We start from the raw sequence: 14409 nt of genomic DNA on the forward strand, positions 1-14409 counted from the left end.
GTTTTTTAAAGGAAAAGAAAGAAAATGTAGGGGTTTGAAAGTATACAAATTAGGCAATGGGAAAAAAATGGAAGGAAAGGCAAAAAAAAATACTAATATTTTTTATGAAACTTTGTTAATATCGAATTTGCCCTTACTTTTATAAAAGACAGTGTCTATGAAAAATGATATTGATAGTAAATGTATTAAAATAGTTTTTATTTTCCTTCTAAAAACATGATTTCCATAATTTCATTTTTTTTCTTTACTAATGAATCAAACACAACAAGTGATTAACAATATCATTTTTTTTGTTTTGTATTTTTTTTCTTTCCCTCTTTTTTTGTTTTTGTTTTTGTTTTTTTTCACTGTACCAAATATAATCTTAATGTATATCTATAATACTTTTCAATAAATACAATTCTAAAACTTTTTGTCTCTTTGAACAAAAACAGTTCTAGAAACTCCATTTGATTTTCGTCTAGAAGAAAAAGATGATCCACAAACACTAAAAATTATCAAATAAAAAGAATTTTTGGGATTCAAAGTGTTGGAATATACAGAAAGGTGCAAAAGGCTAAGAATTCCTTGGAAGTAATTACTGGGACGTCTTCCTTGGCATTGAAGGATTTGATTACCGACAAAACTAGTCTTGGTTTGTATGATCATTCTGGCCCAATTTCAAAGAAGTTGCATTCATAATTAAGGTTGGGCCTAGCTGAGCTCAAAGTCTCAATCCTAGGGCCTTCTAAATTGAAATGTTAAAGGAAAGTAATGGTCAAAAGAAATATGAATTTCGAAAAAAATAAGATCTGTTTGGTTTGTAATTATGAAAATAATTTTTTATTTTTATAAATTTGAAAAGAGAAAATTGTACCAAAAAAAAAAAAAAAAAACTTTTGTTTAGTTCATTTTTCTGAAAACTCAATCATAAAAATGTCTGTTTTTAGATAACTCTAAAAAATTATTATGTTAGAATAGTTTTATATTTTATGAGTTATGGAGGTCTGTTTATAGAGTTACAAACCAAATAGACTCATATTTTATGAATTCTTGATAATTGTTTTTAAAGTTATAAACGAACTAAATGTCTCATTTATGAGAAATGACATACTAACAAACAAGAACTCAACTGTTGATGAATTGAAAGTTGGATTCATACGTATTTATCAAAAGATTTCGATATACGTGGAACAAGAGATTTCGAGTCCCTAAAAAAAATACTCCCTCTCTCTCTCTTAAAATAAGTGTCATGTTTTTTTTTTTTTTTTTTTTTTCAAAATAAATGTCCACTTTCTCTTTTCAAATAATATATTTTACATCTTTCTAAATATGTCTTTTGAGTTTAAAATTTTAAACTTGAATATTCAAAACTTAAAAGAACAAATTAATAAATTTTTAGTCAGACAATATATCTCTCATATATTTTCTTAAAAATTACTATTCTTAATAAATGACACTTAAATTAGAACGGATGAAGTAATCAAGACCTGCTATTGATTTCATAAAAACATCAATTAGAAAAATAGATTGAGATAGCATTGTAATTCTAATATGGTTCAATTGGAAGGTCCATATCAATGTAGGCCCGTGACATTAGTGTTCTTTACATCATAGTACTACCACGTAACAACTGTTGGAAAGACCGATGGAATTGGATAAGCTCAACTAAAGATGATTGAAGAAGTGACTTGTGTTCACACTTGTTGTTTACTAAATTAGTAACGGTCACACAATCTACTTTATAATGGGGGTATTATAAGTGGGCGTCACAAATAGAAGCCATCTTAATATTTTAAATCGTTAGGAGTAAGAAAAATTAAAAAACGTAGTCAAATTTAGAACTTCCCAACTCACACGATGACTATCGGGTAGTATATTTTAATTCTTAAACAGAATTAATAATGTAACACATTGCATCACAATGCACGATTATATCACGAAACGTAATTTTAAGATTCTAAAGAATAAAATTATTGTGGTAGTAATCGTAAAACTGTTGCTTTTGTGATGTAAAGGCACAGAAAAGAATTCGAGTGTCATCCTAGTACCATTATGTTACTTTCATAGCCATTGATTTGGTAATTTTTTTTATTTTAAATTTTTCGGTATACATGGAACGTATGATTGCGCCTCCCTAAAAAGAAATAATCAAATACGACTTGTTATTGATTTCATACATGCATCAATTAGAAAAGGAAATGACTTTTATACCGAATAATTGCAGTGAATTGCTAGACTTATTATTTTAATTTATGCAACAAATAAGAAAGTGGAGATTTCTACTTAGTTGTATCTGGTATAAGTAGTTCATTAAAAATTATTTGATTAGACAATTTAACTACAAATTTTCGGTGTAAGTATCACTATTCATTAAAAAAAAAATATTTAGATAATACTATAATTCAAATATAGTTCAATTGGAAGCTTCATATCAATGCAGGCATGTGACATTAATGTTCTGTACATCATAGTACCACCGTGTAACAACTAACTTTAATGTCACGCAATCATGTTGGAAAAACCGATAGAATTGGATGAGCTCAAACTAAAGATGATAGAAGTAGATGATTCGTGTTCACACTTGTTTACTAAATTAGCAATGGTCACACAACCTACCTACTTTATAACGGGGGTATCATAAGTGGGCATCACAAATAGAAGTTATCTTAATATTTTAAATACGTTAGGAGTAAGAAAAATTAAAAAATATATTAAAATTTATAACTCCCCAACTAACACGACAATCGGGTATAGTATATTTCAATTATTAAACATTGCATCACAATGTAACAATTATATCACCATACGTAACATTATGATTCTATGAAACAAAATTATTGTGCTAATAACCGTGAAATTATTGTTTTTGTGATCTAAAGGCACCTGATAGAAAAGAATCCAATGTCATCCTAGTTCCATTATGTTACTTTCATAGTCATTGATTTGGAGACTCGCAGGAGAGACTATTAACTCAGTCAAGATAATTACCTCAATAAAACTATGTGTATGATTCAACAACTATCTCATTGAATTATTGGACCCACTCGTTTTCAATGGGATCAGGAATACTTCCAAACAGGTGTATATTTCACTTGAAATGGTATACAATGAACCGTGTAATGAAGAGTCCCAGTCGTCAACTTGATACGTTGAATGAGTTAATTATATATTTAAAGTGAACCCACATTGAGTTAGTTCACTTAATTGGAAAAATCATTCCTCTTAATTGCCAAATCAAACTATCCAACTTGCACATAATCAACTTTAGTCTCAAATTAAAGTCAACAATTAAGCACATGCATCTAAGAAGCTTCATATGTAGTCAACCCATGTACTCAAGTCCTTTAAATCAAGCAAAACCAATTGAGAAAAAACATTAACAACCCAACAAATTTAGGCCTTTCAAGCATGGAATTCTTTAACAAAGCCAAAGCTGTTCGACTCCGAAGCCATCTCGACAAGTATCTAGTTGCCGACGAGGACGAAGAAACCGTCCGGCAGAGCCGGAATAGCTCCACACACAAAGCCAGATGGACGGTGGAGATCGTTGAGGGGAAGAGCCACGTCATCCGCCTCAAGAGCTGCCATGGGAAGTACCTCACGGCCTCCGACGAGGACTTCCTTCTCGGATGGACCGGAAAGAAGGTGCTCCAGACTACTCCGGCGACGATGAAGGATGGTTCAATTGAATGGGAGCCTATAAAGGAAGGGTCACTTGTGAAGCTGAGGACGAAAGGAGGGGGGAAGTTCTTGCGCGCCAACTGGGGGACACCACCTTGGAGAAACTCGGTCACTCATGATGTTCCTTACACAACTGCAACGCAAGATTGGGTTTTGTGGGAAGTGGAAATGGTAGAAATATCTACGTTGGACTCATATGACTCGCTGTCGAGTCAAGACTCGTTGTCTTGTCCGTGGACGCCGGCGTTGAGCTTTTCATCGGCGCTGGATGATGTTGCAGGTTTTAACACCCGATCACCGTCCATGGACTCCGGTGCGTCCAAACATTCATCGGGAAGACAGGTATTTTCCGTTCACAATCATTATCATTCTTCTTCTTATTTCATAAAGACTATAGTGTTCACATCAAATTTTTACTTTTATTTAAAAAAAATTTATAAGATGAAAATTGGCAATATGATAAGGAATGAGATTTCGTGTGCATAATAGAGTTATGAATAAAGAAATGAGCTTAACCAAACTTTGACCAAGTCGACAGACACAACTTGGCTGCGGACCCTTGCGTGTGAATATATATATATATATATATATATATATATATAAGTGTTGAAATGTGATAAAGTAATTCATATAGAAATGTAGCGTGTTTTTTTGAGTTTAGTTGATCTGATGCATATCTTGACATGGAAAGCAGTGTTTTATAAAAAGAGGTGTCACATTGTTATACTACAAACTTAATTTTACTAAGGTTTTTATATATCATTTTAGAGTTTTTTTTATTTCGATAATAGGGACAGTCAAGATTTTGTCACAACTAATTACTCACACGAATTGAGTAAAATTCACTATATTCGTAATTGTGATCTCAAAAAATTATTCGCACTTAAAAGGTATCGAATTTGAGACCTGAAGCTTAACGAGGCTTCAGGACTCAAATCTTTTTCACTAGCTTTTTCCACTTAGGATTATGATTTTAGAGTTATGTCCTAGTTTAACTCATATTGTACAAAGGGCGTTGACCATATGTACACCCTTTGTTTCAAATTATGTATTCATGTTTTAGAGCTTAGCTTTTTAAAATGATGAGTTTTAATATTTTTTTTATTGTATTGATTGTGATGGAATTATCAAAGTATTTATAATGTTTCACACGGATGATTTATTTTTCAGAGGTTCAATGCAAGAAGTGTTATATTGGTAATATTACAAAAAGTAGTACTTTGACTATTATTTTGGAACAAAAAAATGAACAAATTTTGTTTTTTTTTTTTTTTTTTTGTAACAAAAGGAATATAATGTTTTTAGAGTCGATCCTATGCTATAATTCCCCTATTCGCTTTTACATTTGCTTCTTAACAAACTAATTTCAATCTTGCTCAAAATTGATTAATTGTTATACAGTATTGACGTAAATGAACTAAGTTTTCTTCAAGTCACTAAATTCATGCAACCCAACAAAGCATGAATTGATTTACTTTCAGCTTCTCAATGCAGAATGGTATGGAATTCTTTGACAAAGCCAAAGCAGTTAGACTTCAAAGCCACCTGGGCAAGTACCTACTCGCCGACGACGACGAAGAAACCGTCCGGCAAAGCCGGAATGGCGCCACTTCACGTAATGCTCGGTGGACAGTTGAGTTCGTAGAAGGAAAGAACAATGCCATCCGCCTCAAGAGCTGCCATGGCAAGTACCTCACCGCCACCGACGAGCCATTCCTCCTCGGCTGGACTGGAAAAAAGGTCCTCCAGACAAATCCGGCTACCAAAATGGACAACGCCATTGAATGGGAGCCTATAAAGGAAGGGTTTAAAGTGAAGCTTCTGAGTCGAGACGGGAAGTTCTTGAGGGCTAATGGCGGTACACCGCCTTGGAGAAACTCCATAACACATGATGTTCCGAATAGAACTGCAACTCAAGACTGGGTTTTGTGGGGAGTGGATGTGGTGGATATAACAGTATCCGAATCCGAGCCCGTGTCGACTTACATGTCGCCCGCCTCCAGCTTTTCGCCGTCGTCCAGTTTTTCTTCGTTGGCTGATGATTATACCGATTCTCCAATAAATGGTTCGCCGTTGATCGTCTCCGGCAGCTCTGGACACGTGTCTGAAAGTGAGGTAACTTTTTTCAACTGAAACTTCTACACCTAGCTTGTTTGGCGGTAAGACTACTAATTGACATTTGCTTTACATTTAGCTATATTTAAAAGCACTAAATTGGAGTCTTTCATTTAAAATAGAAAAAATTTAGTTCATAGTTTAAATTGAATTTCTTTCCTATATTAATTTGAAGACTTAATTTTAATTTGATATTCTCAAACATAATATTACATTTTTCTCATTTTATTTTAGCATTCTAACATTGGTAAATGATCAAAGTTGTACAAGAGATTACGGTTCCGTTTAGCATGCATTTTGTTTATGATGTATTTTTTTTTTTTGGACTGTTATGGTGTTGATTTTGACAACAAAAGCATATTTGGGGCGATTTTGTTTTATTTTAGTCGATGCTAAAACATTTAGTGAACCATGACCCAAAACCAAAACACTACAATGTTGTTTTTTTTGTTTTGACAATTGTTCATGGCCCAAAATCATAATGGTAGTACAGCACGAGGCAAAAATAAAACGCCTAAATTTTTTTCTCAAACGTGCTTTGAATTTTTTTTCAAAACACTCTTACAACAAAAATACTGTTTTTATTTTAGCCAAAAATAAAATGCGCGCATGCTAAATAGGTCCAATTTTAACAAAACATGGATATGATCACAGCAAAGTCAACATCTCTTGTAATAAGTATCTTTAACCACTTTAAATCATTGAATAAATCATTCATGCAAAATGTCTTAACCAATCTACTCACTAAACATTCATCTTAGGTGATTAGTTGAGTATTTATTTTAAGATAAGAATTCAGTATATTATATGTATTTGTAAGTCTTGACTCAAATTCAAAATGTCCAAATTTAGAGTTCGAATTGACAAGCTAGTGGGACCCCTGTGACTGTGTGGCTGACTAAACAACGACAACGTTGAATTCGTGATGTTACTATGTTAGAGATACATCCAGCAACGCATATAACGTTGTAGTTCTCAACCGTCATTTAATTTGTCACTTCAACCGTTGGTTTACAACTGAATCCAAAATCGAAAAATCAAACACCAACCTCTACCGTCCTCCCTCTTGTCCCAATCCCCCAACCTCTGCAAATCTCTCTATCTTCTCTCTCTGAAATCAACTTATACCTTGATCTCATCATCATAATTGCCATTATCCCGTACCACGTATACCTCATTTTGCTTGCATTGCTTGTAGTTTTGATTAATTTGGTTCACCAAACACATATTTCAGCTACATTGCAACATTATTTAATGATCTGATTTGTTTTTGTTGGTTTGATTTCAGAGTGGAATGGATTTCTTCCGCAAAGCCAAGAGTGTCAGACTCCGGAGCCACCATGGCAAGTACCTAGTAGCTGAGGACGACCAAGAATCGGTCACCCAAGACCGGCATGGCACGATCAAGAACGCGAAATGGGCAGTCGAATTTGTCAATTCCAACAATGTGATACGTTTGAGGAGTTGTTATGGCAAATACCTCACGGCCTGCGACGAGGAGTTCCTTCTCGGCGTAACAGGCCGAAAGGTCCTGCAAACTATGCCGAGAAAATTGAACTCATCGGTTGATTGGGTGCCAATAAAAGATGGGCCTCAGGTCAAGCTCAGATCGCCTGTCGGCGGCAACTATCTACGAGCAAATGGGGGTTTGCCTCCGATGAGAAACTCTATAACGCATGACATTCCTTATAGGCACATGGATTGGATTTTGTGGGATGTTGATGTTATTGAGGCAAGGACAGAGCCACCACAGAGCAAACCAGAGCGCAAACCGGAGCACAAACCAGTGTCACGAGCTGGTTCTGTGGATTCAGAATCGAGCTCAGCTGCTTATAGCCACAAACCGGTGGCAAGAGCTGGTTCTATGGATGTAGAATCAAACACGGCCGCTTATAAGCACAAACCGGTGTCACGAGGTGGTTATTCGGATACAGAATCAAGTTCCGTTGCTTATAAGGACAAACCGATTGCACGTGCTGGTTCTTTGGATTCAGAATCAAGCTTGACCTCTAATAATCATAGATTATCGAGATTGCCCAAAGTCGAGGTATGGTTTCATTTTCTATGGCTTGAGTTTTGAACCAGGATCCTCTTTTGTACCGTTGTTTCTATCCTGTACCTTTATATCGCTTATGTAACAGCTTCATATCATTATGAAACAACTACATTATATCATTTTTTTGTGGTGTTGCATTACGATACTTGTGATGTAGGATGGGCGCACAGAATTCCCTCCACATGAGGGGATCCGAATTCTTGAGTTTTGTTTGTGTTTGATGCTACGGGAACTGAAATGGGTATCTTTCTATTGCAGCCTAAGTTGCCGGATGAGCCAAAACGGGCGCCTCAGGTACCTCGACATGATTCTTTTGATTCAGAATCAGACTCCGGTTCATTTCATCTTAGAGCACCTAGAATGTCCAGACTTGAGGTTTATTTGCATTTTCTTTGGTTTGAATTTTGATACCAGCTTTTATTAGGTGGGTGATGTTATTGAAATTGAAATGGGTATTTGGGCTATTGTGTCTCTTGCTATGCAGTCAGGCGATTCGTTTAGTGGTTCACCGGTGAAGTCTGAAGGCCGGATTGTTCATTACAGTGTTGTTGATGACAATGGAGATGTTGCTGATGGAAAAGAAGAGCTTTCGCTCAATTTCAAGGGCCATGGATTGGCAGAATTGACTCAAAAGTTGGAGGAAGAGACGGGTTTGGAGAAAATAATATTGTGTAATCGCAATCCATTGAATGGACAGCTCTATCCCCTTCGTTTAGCTCTTCCTCCTAACAATGCAACCTTGCGTGTGGTCGTAGTCCCTCCTTCTTCACAAGGTCAATTTTTTTCGACTTTCTTGATGTTAGAAATTCCTTGACTAACCTTTTTGGTTAAACTATTAGGTTTGAATGGTATTGTCTAAAACACTATACTTGATCATGATCTTTCATTATCTCCTACCTATAACAATACTATAATAGTAAAGGGGTGGCACCAAAGGGATTGGCCTGTGTTGGTGTTCAAGATTGCATCTTCAAAAATTTCTAAAGGAACACTGCCATATTTTTTAAAATGTTATGCGCAACTGAGCTAAATATGTGTGAAAAATTGTGTTGAGATCAAATGCAGTACAGTTTGTATTGCATCAGATGGCTCACAATGCACAAACGCAAGCACGATCACACGTATGTGCACTGTGAGTCGTCTAATGCAGTACAATACTGCATCGGACAGGTTACAATGTACAAACGTGTGCGTGATCACACGTGTGTGCTGTGAGTCGTACTATGCAATATAGTACCGTGATGTCCTGCTAAGGATACGACCACGTGGAAAATTACCCTTGTGTCAACAAGTCAAAAACCCAACAATAAGGGCGGCTTTGCTGATCATCAGAGTTTGAAGCTTTGTTGCCATGAGTTTAGCACTTCCTATATTTTATCTCTTCATCCTTCTCTCTTGTCTCCTTCAGCATATGATGTTGTTTTTACTGTACAGCCCCTTTGTCACCTCAACTTTTTGCATCTTTTGAAATTGTCAAGTTGATCTTGAATCATATGTCTTCCACTTTGTTAGTATTTGTTGGTTTAAAAAGCTGATCTTGTCTGTGCTTTTTTATTACCAGTGGCAAAAGATTTTTGTCCAGAGACTCCTTCAACATGAACCTGGCAACAGCAAAAGTGTTCCAACACTGGCCCGAGCCATAGCAACCTACTTCAATCTCCTTGCCCTACCTGTACTTCAAAGTCGATCATACTTGGAGTGATTGTGCTTCATCATTTGATCAACTAGTGAGAGCAGTATCATCACATTGAGCACTCAAACTGTGATGGCTTTCTTTAGTCATTGCAGGGATTCAGCAAACTGTTCCTACCCAGAGATAATACCACTGCAGCTTCTTATATCAGATTCCCATATCAATCTATATGGGACATGGTGAATGTAATCTATATTTTTCTCAGTTAGTGTTTGATTATGATAAATTTTTTGATTGTCAACAGGCTGTATATATTGAAAAACTGTCTTTTTATTTATTTATTTTTAAAAGTTTTCAACACTCAATTTTGAATTCTTTGGCTTAGAAAGACTAATACAGAGATTACCTCACCGAGGAGAAAATTTAACCTTTCACCCTCGTTGAAAATGCTGGTTATTGATATGGCATTTGAGCTGGATAAGGCTTTGCATTTTGGCTGTTAAAATAATGGAAACAGCATATTGGAGTTAGCACAAATCTTCATTTATTTTTCCAGAAGAAAATGTAGATATTGCTGATAGGTGTTGAATCTATGAATTTGGAAAGAGTTACAAAATGTACAGGGACAAGGTATCTTATGTCCAAGTTCTCCAATTCATTTGACATTCTTGGCAGAGAGACTTGAGCATTGTGCTTCAACTATGACATAAATGCACTGTTTCTTTTATTTTCCCAATTTATAGATTACTTCGGTCAGAGGGAAGAACATGTGTACTGGAAAAAAAAGGTGGAAGAAAGAAATGAATATTATCAGGAGCGATCTAAAGACAAACTAGTTGATGGAGAATGAGCTATGATTTTTAATGGATATTTTCAATGGATGAGTGGCACGTGTTCCGCCTCTACTTTTGGAGAGGGGGCAAAGATAAATGAAATTAGGAATTGATGTAAATTAAGGTTTTTTACTTATGCCTATTATTATTTTTGGTAGTTCAGTTTTAGGTTGTTTTTCATTATTTTCCTATTTTTAGGGTTTTTAGTGTTTGGTAATAATTTTGCCTATATAAAGGCAGAAATGTAACAAAGTTTTTCAGCTTTGGATTGTTGAATAATATTGTGAGTTTTAGAACTCTCCCTCTTCTTCTCCCTAATGTTCATGCTTCTCTCAATCCCTCAGTCTTTCCAGCTTACCCCTTCAATCTATCTTCTCATCCCCTTCATCTGTCTTCTCACATCTTTCATCTAACCTCATCTCATCTTCTCATTCTCATTCCCTACTTTCTTTCTGATTCTATTTCAGTTCGGTATCTAAACAATATTTGTCCCGTGTCACTAGTATTCTACAGAGAAGTGCAAATTATGGAAATAGAAATTAAAAAAAAAAAAATTGAAAATTGTCCATCTCCACTGTGGCTTTGAGCACATATTCATACAACAGCTTGAGGAACAAAATACATGCATATCTAGTGAACTATGGTCGTTGGGGGAACGACCACATCCAAAGGAATAACATGCAGGCAAGAAATTTTCGAAGACAATATATAGTGCAGGCCTCATCGAGTGCACATATATTATACCATCATCAGGCCTTGCGGACAATGACAGAATTTCCTTTTGAAGGATAATCAGCATTGGAACTCTTCATTCCAGCTCCAGAAACATGTTTCCATCCCTATAGCCTCTCACCCAATATTGTGAAGGGACACCATTATTCATTTGTCAGGTTAGGACTAGGCAGTATACCTCTTTAGCTGAACAAACTCAAATTTTCAAGTAAATTCTTAACATCTTTTTTCAAGATTTGAAATTAGAACCAATATTTTTACTTCTTTATTCATTAATTTTTGTTGTGTTCTAATGGAATATCTTGGAATTTTCAGAATTTGGAAAGTTAAGACATTCCGACTAGATTGATTCCAAATTGATACCCAAAATTATCCCTGTTTATTTACATACACGACATTCTCTATGCAGGCTGCTAACCTTTTTTGACATGTTGCAAAGCAACACTTGGGGACTACAAGGGTGAAGCTATCGACAACAAAAAATATTTAAGAAAAAAAAAGTTCAAATGGTTCTAATTGAAGAACAGATGACTAGAACATAGAGCAGCATGAACTATCAAATATTTTCAACTAGAGATATTATAGCAGATAATTCATCTGTGTAAGTGTGACATAGTAGTTTGTGGGTGAACTTGTACTATTGAAACATGTCACCAAAAGCAGGCCATGCTTTTGGGGAAGACAATAATGAAATGAAGCTGCAATGAAAATATTTTATTTTAGCTCTCTGCTCAAGTGGTCAATGCACCAAAAAATGTTGGTAAAAATATGAATAGTTTCTAGAGCATGTGTAGCAGAATTCTTCGAAGGAACAAATTAAGTACCTCTGTTGCTTCATCCCAATGATTTAGTGCCAAGACTAACAGTTCAAGTTCATGATACAATAGCGATCTGTGCATCATTGGTGGAAGTTGATAGCGAAAGAATAACTGACATATGGCAAGACAAGCTTTTAAGGTCCATTGGTCAAGCACTTCTTCAGAGAACTTACACAAGCCATTAACTGCTTTGCAATAGTGAACGAAGTTGTAAGTTGCAATTCTTGCTGCAGTAGATATTCAGATCCTCCGAAGGGTGGTGAATTAAGTCGAGGGACATTAGATCAAGCATAGCATGTATTTGTGCTCTGTATGGGTGTGAGACATCTCCCGAGACAAATTCATTTACCTCCCCATCGACTTCTATTGTACTGCATCCTGGTGTTTTCTTGAGCCCTTTATTACTAATTATCATGCGTATCCGACCTGCATCTTCACACCTTTGTGCAGCTAAATAAATGTTTGATAACTGAACATAAATTCCATCGGCTTCAGCTCTATCATCAGTTACTATCAATAGAAGCTCTTTGACAGCAAGCTCTGCGAGATCAACGTTATTATGGATTCGGCAACCACTCAATAAGGCACCCCAGACAGAAGCAAGAGCTTTCATAGGCATCTTTTTTATGAGATGAAGTGCTGCATCTAATTGACCTGCCCTGCAGAGCAAGTCCACCATGCAACTATAATGCTCATGTTGAGGTAAAACACCATATTCAATTTCCATGTTGTCTAAAATAAATTGACCTTCTTTTTGAAGCCCTGCATGTGTACAAAAACCCCAAGAAGGACAATCCCATCAGGCCTAAGCCTGTCTTCCACCTGCATCCTCTCCAAGAAATGAATTGCTTCTCTTGCATACCCATAAACAGCAAATCCTCCAATTATTGCCGCCCACGAAAACACATTCCTTTTAGGCATCCGTTCAAAAACCTCCAAAGCCATGTCAATGCACCCACACTTGGCATACATATCAACAAGTGCTGTTCCAACAAACACATCTGATTCCAGCCCCTTCCTCTTCTTAACATACTCATGAATCCACCTCCCTTGCTTAAGAGCCCCTAAACGAGCACAAGCCGTAAGCCCAGTAGTCGCACAAAATTCATCAGGCATTACTTCACACAACATCATATCCCGAAAAACATTCAATGCCTCCGAAGCCAAACCAAATTGTAGATACCCACTTATAAGAACGTTACACTGAACAACATCTAAGTTAGATATTTCATCAAACACCTTCCGGGCATCATCCAAAGCTTTACACTCAACATAAAACCTGATTAATGCGGTCCGTACATGACCATCCGACAAAGCCAAACCATTTTTAACCACCCAATTGTGGATTTGCCTACCCAGAAACACCCGCGATGCGTTAGCACAAGCAATGAGAACGAACGGAAACGTGTGGTGATCGGGACACGGAGAGTCGTTGCGCAACATGAGATGGAAGTAATGCAGAGCCAAGTAGGGCTGAGAACTGCGAGAATAGGCTCTGATGAGAGTGTTGTAGATAAATGAATTGGGGGAATGGATTTGGGTGAAGATGAGGGAGGCGTAGGAGAGACTGCCGGAGTCGGAGAGGGCGCAAAACTCGAGGAGCTTGCTGATGGCATAGTTGTTGTGGTGGAGGCCGTGCGTGATGAAGATGGCTTGGATGGCCTTGAGTTGGGCCATTTTGGTGCAGCGTTGTGCTAAAGACATACACCACTTCCATGTTTTGATGCTCATGTGTGTCTCTGTGCATTATCGTGGTGGAGCTTGAGGAGCACTGGATGGGCTGTGACCCTTTAAATTTTGGGTTGCATATTTGACAACAGTTGATTGACCGTTATTTCAGTTAGAGAAGTTGGTTTCCCTTTTCTATTATGGGACTGATTAGTAAATTCACAACTTCCCTTGGCGCGAAAAGCTGTTTTCTAAACTTTATGATTAACTGATTTTGCAAACGTCCCAAATTTCTTTTCTTTTCTTTTTCATGTATATAATCAGAATTTTTTTTTTTTTTTGGGTCACGAAAAAAACTAATATGTAAAGTGGTTTTTGCAATGACAATATTCCGACAACTTTTTACAGTTGCACTCACCTATCTAACCATTGGGAGTCTTGGGACAACCTCATGCAATGTGCAAGGTTTTTTCTTTTTTATAATTATTTTTTACAAAGAAAATACTAAAACCAAACTGTATTTGTGTCTTGTATATATACAAACGAGATTCAATCATATTCAACAAGTGATTATGCGTCTCTAAATTTTGATTTGAAATTTACATGCTGGTTAAGTCATATTTTTTGAAAAAATTAATTGCTTGAATTTTAATTGATGTCAACATATGATAAGTAGAATTGACCTCGTATATTAGTTAAAGTAAATACGCATACCGTGGTTTGAACCCCCGACCTCCTCTTTAGAAAGAAAAGGGTGATACCGCTGGGCCATTTGTTCGTATTTGAGAAATAGCTTCTTTTAAGTTAATTGTTAGTATATAAAAAACATGAATGTTGATTGGGAGTTTGAACTAAATTTCTTTTATTTTTAAATATTGACAAAATTTTCAC

General features: G+C 36.2%; 1 protein-coding gene and 1 pseudogene across 1 annotated transcript; one reads left to right on the forward strand and one right to left on the reverse strand.

The window, feature by feature from the left end:
- Positions 1-3285: 3285 nt before the first annotated feature.
- Positions 3286-9832, forward strand: LOC132315862 (uncharacterized). The gene is made up of 6 exons (XM_059814277.1): positions 3286-4005; positions 5158-5778; positions 7067-7825; positions 8093-8209; positions 8319-8607; positions 9396-9832. The coding sequence occupies exons 1-6, from the start codon at positions 3391-3393 to the stop codon at positions 9431-9433; spliced, it is 2439 nt and encodes an 812-aa protein (XP_059670260.1). The 5' UTR covers positions 3286-3390; the 3' UTR covers positions 9434-9832.
- Positions 9833-11793: 1961 nt separating this feature from the next.
- On the reverse strand, positions 11794-13987 carry LOC132315865 (putative pentatricopeptide repeat-containing protein At3g28640; annotated as a pseudogene).
- Between the last annotated feature and the right edge of the window lie 422 nt (positions 13988-14409).

This window comes from Cornus florida, unplaced genomic scaffold (assembly GCF_030987335.1).
Source record: "Cornus florida cultivar Cherokee Brave unplaced genomic scaffold, ASM3098733v1 CherokeeBrave_3.0.0_Hap2_Chr07, whole genome shotgun sequence".
In the NCBI taxonomy this organism is placed as follows: domain Eukaryota; kingdom Viridiplantae; phylum Streptophyta; class Magnoliopsida; order Cornales; family Cornaceae; genus Cornus; species Cornus florida.